We start from the raw sequence: 12,750 nt of genomic DNA, 5'->3' as shown, positions 1-12,750 counted from the left end.
TCATCCAAACGAAAGACAATAATTGTTTTTATCACACTTGTCGAAACACGTTTTGCAACGTGAATATCTTAGTTACACATTATTAAAAAATTTAAAAATTTTATATTTTTATAGCATCCATGATGATAAATAAAACAAGATCTCACATAACTGTATTTTATCTTATAGATTAAGAAAAATATCAAAAATTCTCTAGGACCATAAATAGTTCAAAAACAAGTGTTAGCTTTGATTTGAATGAGAATAAGTAATAAAGAATACAATATTTTTTAGGATTAATTGATAACAATACTGTGAACTATGGGCGAACCGCTAAAAATACTCTGAACTCTTGTTTAACCATGAATAAGCCCAACAATAAGACACCTTCACTTATAATAGAATAAGTTAACCGGTGACCTGATTAGAAGGTAATCTTCTTTCTTAAACCTAATAATCTATCTTTCTCAGTCATTTTCAAACAAACCCCTTTCTTTTTCCTTCTTCATCTTCCTTCCATTGACGTCTGATCTTCCTTCATCTTCAACACACACATTTTTTTTTATTTTTCTCCATTGATGAACCACGCTTTTCTTTGTCATCTCTTCTTATATTCGTCTTCTATTATTGGTGAAGACTATTGTTGATTTAGTTTCTCCTTCATAATGGCTCAGGTAAATCTCCATTTCTTTCTTCTTCTTTATGGTAATTATATTCGAATAATCATAATAATTGAGTTGTTGATGTCTAATTTTTCAATGTGGCAATTAAATTTGTGTTTTTTATTTTGCCCCTTTTTTATTAGGGTTTTTCGCATTTGTAAAATTGAATTAATTTCTGTATTTAATTGATTCCATATTCATGATAGGGTAATTGTTTAGCTGATGTGACATTGAAATTTTGGCATAGAGGCTGTTTTAAGATGGATGGAAACTCTTTGGTTTATCAGGGTAGAAATTTTAGGACAGTGTCTCTTGATCCTGACGAGATGCGTTGGTTTACTTTGATTGAGGAAGCTCAAAAATGTGGGTTTAAGAGGGGTGTAGATGCTATATTCTTCATGGTTCTAAATGAGGGGTTAAGGAGAGCATTTGATGATAGGGATGCACAGTTTATGTGTACTTTGGCTGAGCTCCATAGAGTGGTAGAGTGCTACATTATACTGGATAAAGATGTAGCTCAATTAATGCAGTGGATAAAGGTTATTGATAGTGTTGTTGTTGTTAATAAGCCCAGTAAATTAGTACCTAGGAGAAAAGGAGATGTGAAAAAAACATCTGTTGAGAAAGGTGTTGCTGTTCAAAAGGAGGGACCACCTGAGTCATCCTCTTCATTTATAACTCAAAAAGAGGTACCTTTATCTAGTCATAAAAGCACATCCCTATCAGCTGAAAAAAATCCCAAAAAAACACTTCTAAAATATCCCAAAAAATGCTCAAGGCCAAAGTCACCTGCTGTTAGAACCTCACCCAGAATTTCTTCCAAACAAATATATTCTTGAAAAATCATCTGAGAAAACAGCTCCAACTGTTGAACATTTACAACCTCAAAATACTGAAGAAATAGTCCCTGAGATTCACCAAAAATTGAGTGACCATCCTAGCTCATCTTTTGACTTCAATGACATTACACTAGCAGATCTATAAGATGAATATGAAGAAAGAGCTGATGAGGCATGCTTAAACTGTAATGAGGGGTTAAGTGATTTGAGTGAGGGTGAAGAAACTGATTCAGGTTATGAACCTGAAGAGGATGCAGGAGAAAGTGATGATGAGGATGATGAATCTGAAGAAGATGAAGTACAACTTGAAGATGATTTGAATGACATTGACTTTCATGATGACGAGTTGCATGAAGCAAGAGTGAAACTACTAGCTTGGAATGCAAATGCATTGAAAATTGCAAATCAAGTACAACTTGAAGCTGCATCTGGTAAGTTCACTGCACAAGAATCTTTGACTATACCTAATTCTTCAAATAAAGCTGAGGTACACCTCAGTGACTATGATGAGAGTGGAGATGAAGAAGACACTCCTGGGGAGAGTGATGAAGAGAGTATCCCTAGAAAAAGAAAGTCTGCTAGTATCCCAGTAGTGAATGAGAGAACTGATTACCTAAAGCTTAAATGGTGTGTAGGAATTAGATTCCCTAACACAGATCTGTTCAGGGAAGTAGTGATTAGGTATGCAGTAGCTCAGGGGAGGGATCTTACTTTTGATATAAGTGACAAAGCAAGGGGCAAAAAACTTAGGGTTAGATGTAAAAAAGGGTGTCCTTTCAAACTATATGGTAGTTGGGACAACAAACTAGCAGCTTTTCTTGTGAAGACAATTGATCCTCATCACACTTGTCAAAGGACAATGGAGAGTAACAGACAACTGAAATCAACATGGTTAGCCAAACAATTCCTTGATGTATTTAAAGCTAAACCACATTGGCCAGCCAAAGACATCATAGATACTGTTAGGAGAGCATATAAGGTTATAATTAAGAAAGACCTTGCTTACAAAGTTAAGTATCATGCTCACAAACTGCTTCATGGGTCAATGAAATAACATTACAGTAAGTTGGGGAGTTATATAGCAGCTCTTGAACAAGGCAACCCAACTAGTGTCTTCACTTTGTATACCAACCCAAATATAAGCACAAATCCTGCAGTTTTTTAAAGGTTATTTGTTTGTTTTGATGCTCTGAAGCAAGGGTGGCTGCTTGGTTGTAGAAAGATACTGTGTGTTGATGCTTGCTTTTTGAAGACTTTTTTAGGAGGTCAATTAATAGCTGTTATTGGGAGAGATGGTAATGAACAAATGTTTCCTTTAGCTTGGGCAGTTGTTGAGGGTGAGAATAATGAGAGTTATGAGTGGTTTTTTCAACAACTAAAAAGCAGCTTGGGAGAAGCAGATGGACGGGGCTGGACCTTCATTTCAGATCAACATCAGGTTTGTTATCATCTTCTACTTTATTATTTATTATCATCCTCTATTTTATTATTTGTAATGCTGGACCATAATTGCTATGTTTGTTTAGATATCAGAGTATCTTGACAATGATTGCTAAGGAATTTCCTAGGGCAGAACATAGGCATTGTGCTAGGCATATTTTTGCTAATTGGCACAAAACCTATAAGGGTGATGAAATGAAGCTCCTTTTCTGGAATTGTGCCAAGGCATACAATGAGGCTGACTTTGATGATGCTTTACAAGCTATTAGGGAGGTTGACCATAAAGCTGCTGAAGCTTTCATAGCTTGTAGGCCAAATCTATTTTGTAGGGCATTCATCCAAACACACACAAAGAATGATGTAATAGTTAACAATATGGCAGAAACATTTAATGCCTACATCATTGAGGCTAGATCAAAACATATAATTTACATTCTTGAAGAGATTAGGTCAGCCTTAATGGTCATATTATTGGAAAAAAAGACAGCAATGGAGTCAAGTACCAATATTGTTTGTCCAAATGTGCAAGAAAGACTAGAATTGGAGAAGGACAAAGCTGCACAATGTAAAGTGGCAGTTTCTACCCCTACAGTATTCCAAGTGGCCGATGGTATAGATGTCTTGACTGTGGATTTGGAGGCAAGGACTTGTACATGTAGAAAATGGGATTTGACAGGTACCCCTCAACACAATCACTTCTGATCTGAGCTTGTCATTCTTCAATTTCAGTTTCTTCAATTTTTCATCATAATTCTTCAATAAATCCGCCAGTTCAGATGGGAGTGTATTTGAACCAGTTTCCACATGCTTTTCCTCCTCCAATTGAAAAAATCGACAACCATTATGCTACCAAATAACATCAACCAAAAAACCCATCGAAACAATAGTCTTATACAAATCTGACTATCTACAATAAATAAAAATAATTTCAGATTGAATGATTGAACTTACCGGCCATAGAGGACACCCGTAGAACTTCTTTCCAACATGTGAACCCTTCGTCGCCGTCCGTCTAATTGCACTGAGGTTATGGTAGCAATAAACAACACTTTTACTTATAGAACTTGAAGAAGAAGAAGATGACCCCTGCATTTGTAGTAGAATTTGAAGGTAAATTTATTTGGTAATGGAGGGGGAGAGAGAGAGAAAAAAAAAATCAAATTACCATCACTGATAAGGGAAGCAGGAGAAAGACGATGAAGTTATAAAGGGAAAAAGAAGTGGGCCCTACCACTTAACCTGTTACAACAGGTTAAAAAAAGAACAATTCTATTATAAGTGAAGGTGTCTTATTGTTGGGCTTATTCATGGTTAAATAAGAGTTCAGAGTATTTTTAGCGATTCGCCCATAGTTCAGAGTATTGTTATCAATTAATCCTATTTTTTAATCAATAATACTTAAAATTATGTAATTTTGTAATTTGAACATATTCTTGGTTAGTTTATTTAGTTTGTACCATTTTTACTTAATAATAAATCAAAAGAAACATTTTCATGTTTTATACTAACTCTTATTCTCTAACATCTTCCACATTTCCTAAAACAATAAATTTACAAAGATCTTCCACTTTCCTTATTTAGAGCAGGTGCAATGAAAAAATTTAAATAATATTCTTTCAATGCCAAGTCATTTTTTTGTCAATTACTAAGTTTAAGAACTTTTTAACACAATTGAAAGAAATTTTTCTTGGTTCTTAATTGGGACCCAATTCTAATTGTCTTATGTGCATTAAACTATTTAATTTTCTTGGAGTTATGGAAGAACTTGGTTCTTAAACAAGAACCTAGTTCTTTCTTTGACAAACCCAATGCTACCCACAATGGGGAGAACTTTATTTTTAAAGTTTTTATTGACAAACTCGAGACTAAAACCCATTATTGCACTTGCTTTATGAGTTATGACTCTACATTCTCTCTCAATTGAGCATAAATCGTAGATGAGAAATAGGAATTACCAATTTTTTTTAAATTGATTATCTCCCCGAGATCTAATTTGATAAAACAAAAAATGATAAATTCAGAAATTTAAGATATGGTTGATTTTAGTTTTTAGTGGGAAAAAACTCTAGAAAATATCAATCGAAATTTTTCTTTCCTCAAATCGTAGATTATGAGAACAAAATGTGTGTAGAACAAAAAAATGGTCAATTTCGAATTTCGGAGCAATGGTTATGTTCAATTGAAGTTTGTTAGAGCGACAAAAATAACATAGTGTGCATAAAAATCAAACATAAAGGGCAACACGTATACAAACTTAAAATATTTGACAACATGTGAAAAGTGGCAAAGTTTAAGAATATCTCGTGAATTTTTCAATTTTGAATTGAACCAAACACACAATATTAGAGATTGCATTCCAAATTCATACGTCTCTGATTTAGTTACTAATTCTATAACGACGTGTTTATGCGAACCACCAAGTCTCCCTTAACCGGTAGATTTAGTATAAACCCCAAATGTACTACAACAGACTTAAAACGGTGAAATATACTATGTGTATATAAGATTGTAAAGGTGTTTATTCAATGGTCCAGACCAAAGATCGGACCGCGCAATTTAGTCCGATCGGACCATACTTTATTTGGTCCGGTTCACAGTCCTTCTATTCACATAAGTTTGGTCTTTGGTTAAGTCCTGGACCAAATCGAACGGACTACAGATCGGACCATGGACCAAATTTTTGTAACGAGGATCTTTAAAATTGTATGGCTTACAAATATTTCTCTTAACCTCATTTGTAATAAATTATTTTGACAAATTCTAATACTCTAACAAAATAAATCAAGGTTACTAATAATTTAATATAAAATATAAATTAAAGTAATCGTCGAAATAATAAAGTAACAAAAAAAATATATTATTCGGTCCATATGGTCCGGTCCGTATACTTTTATGACCCAGTCCGGACCGGACCAATATAACTATCGTCCAGTCCACAGTTCAATATTTTATTTTTATTTCGTCTTCGGTCTACTAAGTTTAGCCGGGTCGATCCGGTCCCCGAGCAATGAATACCCCTATAAAAATGCATAGGGGAAAAAAATATTGGAAAATGAGTTTAAGATGGATAGTGCATTAGACCATGTACAACAACAAAAATTTCTATGTCTAAAGATGATATATTTACTCTCATCATCCCACAGGCCACAATAACAAAAACTTCAAACTCATCCAAATATGATGAGTCTCACAAAGTCTTCTTAGATAAATAAATTTTTGTTGTTGTGGGGTGATGAATAGAAAAATATTAATTTTAGAAGTAGAACTTTTTGTTGTTGTGGATAGTTGAGGATGAAAATTGCTAATAACTTTTTCTTTTTTTTATGTGAGGTAGGAGAGAATAAAGAGTGAGGTGGGGGTTTGGGGTCAAGTTAAAATTTATTGTTGTTGGGTAAAATTTTTGGATAAAATATCATCTTACAATAAAATGAGGTGGATAGGTTGAGGCCCCCAAAAATCAACAAAAACTTATTGTTGTTATGGAGGCTCCTAATGCTATCTTAAATGAGAATTTGTAAATGCGAATTGTTTAAATTAAGCGGCCAGCATATAAGAAGAAGAAAATTTGGAGATAATATTCCCGAAAAAGAAATCTTAGGTGGTGCATCCTTATAATTTGAACATAAATTCTTGTTTCAGACGGGCCTTTTTGGTCTGAAATAATAAGACGGGATTTTGTAACCATTTTACAGTTAAATGTAACTATAATGGTATAGGCAGTGTTACAGCTTATGGTAACTGGTTTTTCAATAGTGGTCACATTTAACTGTAAAATGGTTATAAAATCTCGTCTTATTATTTCAGACCAAAAAGCCCTGTCTGAAGCAAGACGCACTATAATTTGAAACGCTACATATTCCCCGCCTTAACACAACCAACTAAAAGACCAAACTCACAAACTAGACTGTATTCAACTTCTCAAAATTGTTAGAAACGTCGGAAAATGGGAGCAGAAAATGAGAAAGTGCCGGCAATAGGAATTGATCTGGGAACGACGTATTCATGCGTCGCAGTTTGGCAGCGTGGTAAAGTTGAAGTCATCCCTAATGACCAAGGTAACCGTACCACGCCGTCTTGCGTTGCCTTCACCGACACGCAACGCTTCATTGGTGATGCCGCCAAAAATCAAGCCGCTGTTAACCCTTCTAACACTATCTTTGGTTTGCTTTTCTTCTTCTCGTTTACATATGATTTTGATTTCCGCAAATAATATGATCGGGACGGAGGGGGTAAAAATGTAACATTAGTTTGATTTTGTAACAAACCCTAACCCTGTTGATTTGATTTGATTTGAAGTATGGGAAATTAAGTGTAATTATTTCGTGTTTCTCGGGTAAGAATCATGTGGTGGAAATGAAAGAAATTGATGAGAAGAAGTCTCGTTTCCGTCTTCTCCAATTCCAATTACTCATAATCCGTATTAATTAATTAATTAATCAACTCGATAATCAAGCGAGAAAAAATAATTATTACTCAATCTGTCTCGATCATTCCTTTACCTTATTTTTGTGAGGCGTATTTTAATTGAAGGTAAACAAATGTCTGAGACGAAGGGAGTATTACTCTCTATTTCATCGTGATTAGAATTTAGAGAGGTTTTAGTTTGTTGATGGTCAGCAAATAACCTTTTTTTTGTTGATGGTTGTGACTGTCATCATAATCTGTACGAATTTTAACACTCATGTAGTATTGTGAGTGTTAAAATTATGCGATTGATTTTTGAAATAAGCTGCCGTTCCGATTGAGGCAAGGCAAACATCTGGTAACTAGAGTCACGACTAAAACCGATATTTAACACTCATGTAGTATTGTGAGCTACTATTACAGTTTCCTTCATTCCATTTGAAGTATACTGTCTGCAAGATAATCTGTTCTTAACTGTTTAATTTGTTCCAAAAAGTTTTACACATTTTGGTTCCGAAACTTTTCATTTAGTTGATTTTCAACAAGGGAAGCGCGTTGATTTCCTGAGTACTGCATAGCATATTCATTAACTTTTGCCTGGGTCTCGCATTCAATTATGCGATCGATTTTTGAAATGACAATATTCAATCTTTTGCCCCTTGTCTTACGTGTATTCTGATTTCGTATCTGATAATAATTTATGACAGATGCAAAGAGGCTAATAGGCAGGAAATTTAATGATGAGTCTCTCCAGAATGACATCAAACTTTGGCCCTTTACTGTTGTCGCTTCTCGTTGTTCTGATATTGATAAGAAGCCTATGATCGCTGTCAACTACAAAGGCGAGGAAAAGATGTTTGCACCCGAAGAAATATCAGCCATGATACTGACTAGGATGAAAGAAGTGGCAGAGGCCTATCTTGGCTCCACTGTTAAGAATGCTGTCATTACTGTTCCCGCTTACTTCAATAATTTGCAGCGACAAGCGACTAAGGATGCTGGCACAATTGCTGGACTTAATGTGATGCGCATCATCAACGAGCCAACAGCTGCCGCCATTGCATATGGACTCGATAAGAAGGTTAGTAGCCATGGCAATGGCAAAAAAAGTGTATTGGTGTTCGATAAGAAAGTGTACTATCACTGATCACAGTGGTAGGCTATCAAAGGAAGAAATTGCCAGAATACTAAAGGAGGCAGACAAATACAAGGTCGAAGATGAGATTTATAGACAAAAAGTTGAAGCTATAAATGCATTGGAAAACTATGCAGGGACTATGAAAAGCGTGTTGAGACGACATGGTAGAACAGTTGGTCGAAAAGAGCAGAGAAAGATGGGTGATGCAATTGAACAGACAGTTCAGTGGCTAGATTGGAATTTTCTTCTAGCTGATGTTGCCAAGTTTAAGGACAAGTTGAAAGAGCTTAAGGACATCTGTGAGCCTATTGTTAGTAAAATGGTAAGGGATGATGAGAGTAATTGGCTTGGTCCGAAAATTGAGATTAGCGATGATGATGAATGATGATTAGTTAAGCTTGATCATAATTAGGAGCATGTTGAACTGGTACTTTAGAGCTTAAGGACATCTGTGAGCCTATTGTTAGTAAGATGTCCAAGGCTCAACACTAAGTATTTTGGTTCTTGATTCTGTTTTTTATCGGCATCTAGTTGAACAACTCGTGGACTTGAGTATTTTGTTCCCTTTATTTTCATATCTCGTGTTAATTTTTTTAATGTGACATTTAAGATTTATTTCTTTATAAATTCAACCTAGCTCCCGAAAAATTTAAAACTACTTCGACCCGTTATTTTAGGCCAATGAAGGTCAAAGACATGTTACATCGCTATAACAGTACAGCATAGCTACAAATTGATTAACATTGCCGCCTTGAACATCATGAAATCATGAAGTATGGGCGATTGAATTCCACATGTAGTAGCATGAATAGGTATGACAATTGTGGCCTAGACCGAACAGAACTTTAAAATACCCATACCAAATCCACTATATTTGAATACCCATCAATCAATCAATCAATCAATCAATCAATACTATATATTAATTCCAGAAACCAAGGAACTTTAATGTAATTAAAGAAAGTTATACAAATTAATTATACTATATAATTTTAAATCACTAGCACCGTGTGATGGACCCGATTAAGGGATCTAAATGCAAATATCATATTGTTTGGATTAAAATTAAATTATATGGAAGTTTGGTAATTTTCCTAAACATTTGTAAGAAACTAAAACATGGTCAATTTCTTTAAAATAAAATAATTAATTAACATGGTAAATTTCCTTAAAATAAAATAATTAATTAAGATGGACAATTTCTAAAACAAAAAAGATGCTTGGTAATTTTCCTAAATATTTATAGAAGACTAGAAGATGGTCAATTTCCTTAAAATAAAATAATTATTTAGTATAAACATGCACACTTATGGTATTAATTATTATAATCATAAAATTATATATTAAATTTAAAATTTATGCAATTTTATTAAACTTTATAGTTTATTATATGTATAGAAATGTTAATTATTTAACATACACAAATATAATATAAGTAGGTTATAAATAATTCAAGTTAGATTCCATAATATATAATATTGCATAATTCTTTCGATTTGATTTAATGAATATATGAAATATATTTATATAAATATATAATCTCTTAAAATTGCATGCCTAAATAGTAAAAGTAATTTCATCAATAAAAAAAAGAATTGTAATAACATTGAATATAGTTATATAATAATAATTACTCATTTGAATAGTAAAAGTAACAATATTATCAGCGAGATTAATGAAAGTGGTAGAAACAACAACGGGAGTAGTGAAATAATCAATATTAATGCGGCAATAGTGAAAGTAACAATAATTACGACTGAAGTAGTGAAATTATCAATATTAATGCGGCAGTAGTGGCAGTCGGCGGGAGTAGTGAACGTAACAATGGTTACGGGCAAGTAATGAAATGTTATTACTATTGTTTCATTAATAAGTGTAAAATATTAATGGCGGGAGTAGTTAATTCGTCTCAAAATTTATTTCATCGTAGTTTTAGGATATATCATAGAAAAATATATTAATGATAAATTTATGGGTTATGCAACTTTAAGTAATTTTGTTTAATGAAAAAAAGTTAATGGTAAGTAGAGGTAGCCCGGGCGAAGCCGGGCACGAATACTAGTATTATTAGGAATATGAAGACTATGATACAATGAATCATATGCTGTAAAATAAAGAGAGGAGAGAATTGTAGAGAGAAAGTATGAGAGACAAAACTGTATTCTTATTCCATTATGAGGGGTATATATACATATACAATGATATACATATACAATGATAGAGTTTTCATAAGATAATATATTCTATAAGATATGGACATCTATATAATAATAATATTTCATAACACTCCCCTTGGATGTCCATTACTGAAGAACATGACTCGTTAAAAACCTTACTAGAAAAACCCTATGGGAAAAGTGCTAGGATTGAAAAGAGTACAATAATCTTCAAACACACGTGATAATAGATGCCTCGTTAAAACTTTTCCATGGAAAACCCAGTGAGACAAAATCATGGATAAGGAAAAAGAGTATAGCGCGTGTCAACTTCCTGGTTACATAACTTGATAAATCATCAAATCCTTAATAATTTCAATCTTCATATTTCTTTAATTCTCACAATCTGGGTGTAGTCATTTGTGATGACTCTTGGATCATCATTTCAAATAATATTTCCATAATAGTGATAGGGAAATTCTTGATAGATGACATAACATTATATGTTAAGAATAACGCATCTTAATAATCATAGCGTATCAATGCGCTTATTGTGCTACCTCGTTAAAAACCTTGCTAGGAAAAAACCCACTGGGACAAAAAACCTAGTCGAAGGGAAAAAGAGTGTAGCCATCATTCCTTAATTCCTTATCTTAAGGAGAATCAATCCGATAATTATTGAATAAATCATCCAATACTTTTGAGCGATTTTCTTTGCTAAACCACATATGTATGAATTGGCATTCTCATTGTAGACTTTGACTACATTATTTTCCAATCGTTATGGTACTTCTGGACCATAAACTAATTTCACATGTTTAGCATGAAGCTCATTTAAATCATTATTCTCATATGCTCAAATTTCAGGTTGAGACAATAATTTCATTCAAGTAAACTCTACATGAATTTAAATATTCCATTTTGGAAATAATCACGATAACATTTCAATCGTGTCATAGAGGTTCATATATAATCATGAGTTCCCAAAACTCAAGAGGCTCCTATAGGGAGTTATCCTCGTTGGAGTATCTCGTAAAATAACATTTTCCCTTTTTTAAATATTTATCCATTTAAAACAATATTATAAAACATGTTCATACATATGATATAAAACTAATTCTAAACAATAGTTATATAACAATGCAAAAATTTATATAAAATAAAAATAATTAATATGCAAAGGATGAACTTAATCTCTAAATGCACAAGATGATGACTCGATAATGAAAACTGTACAGTTTCCTTTTCCAACATTCATAACTTCAATTGACTTCAGGTCAATATTTGGACATCTAGTCCATGAGCTCATTTATAATCATAGATTATATGTCGACAATCAAAATTGGACTTACTTATACGATCCCCATTTTATGGTCCATTAATTTCCGCGCGCAAATGCATATCGGTTCCTTAAACATATCGATATAATTTCAATATCTCGTGATATTGTCAGTACTGATAAATGATATTTGAATATATTTCGTACCATTTCTTGTGACACCCTCATACTCCAAGTGCCTTACCAGGACCACTCAGGTATAGGAACATCACCATCTCGGTTATCCGAGGCAAGGAATATCATAAGACAATAACGAAACGTACTTTAAAAGTAAATATAATTTAAATGTTTACATGTTCAAGCCAAACTGATAAATCAATACAAGTTCCAAAAACCAAATGTCTACTAGCCAAAACTGAAAACTAATGACATCGTCTGACACAACGGGAGGCTCTTCTAATCCATGTGATAACTCATCCCAGCTAGCCCAAAAGCGCCATATCAAACCTGCTCAACAACTGCTCACTATCTTTGAATTGATCACCACAGTTTTACAAAACAAACAACGGGGTCAGTACTAATTACATAACGTAAATTAACAAATGTTTCTACTAAATCTACTAATTGAAATATACTAGTCAAATATGTCAACCAAATCTGTCATTTATAATCTGCTTGATCAATCTACTTATGCTAATATTAATAGTACCAAATAGGCCTATGAGCTACAATTGATAAAAATGGAGTTGTTAACTATAGTATATGATATATTAGTAAGAGTAAGCATTTTTTGTTTAATATATTCATATAACAATACTATACGAAAGATTGAAACGATTAATACTTACACATA

At 33.2% G+C, this 12,750-nt stretch overlaps 1 protein-coding gene across 1 annotated transcript; it reads left to right on the top strand.

Annotated features, from left to right (window-relative positions):
* Nucleotides 1-6,779: 6,779 nt before the first annotated feature.
* LOC141605363 (heat shock cognate 70 kDa protein-like) lies at nucleotides 6,780-8,533 on the top strand. The gene is made up of 2 exons (XM_074424085.1): nucleotides 6,780-7,080; nucleotides 8,032-8,533. Exons 1-2 carry the CDS (start codon nucleotides 6,864-6,866, stop codon nucleotides 8,469-8,471), a joined length of 657 nt encoding a protein of 218 aa, XP_074280186.1. The 5' UTR covers nucleotides 6,780-6,863; the 3' UTR covers nucleotides 8,472-8,533.
* Nucleotides 8,534-12,750: the final 4,217 nt, after the last annotated feature.

Source organism: Silene latifolia, chromosome 10, assembly GCF_048544455.1.
Source record: "Silene latifolia isolate original U9 population chromosome 10, ASM4854445v1, whole genome shotgun sequence".
In the NCBI taxonomy this organism is placed as follows: Eukaryota; Viridiplantae; Streptophyta; class Magnoliopsida; order Caryophyllales; family Caryophyllaceae; genus Silene; species Silene latifolia.
The sequence above is the reverse complement of the archived record's forward strand: the minus strand, read 5'-3'. Positions and strand labels throughout refer to the sequence as shown.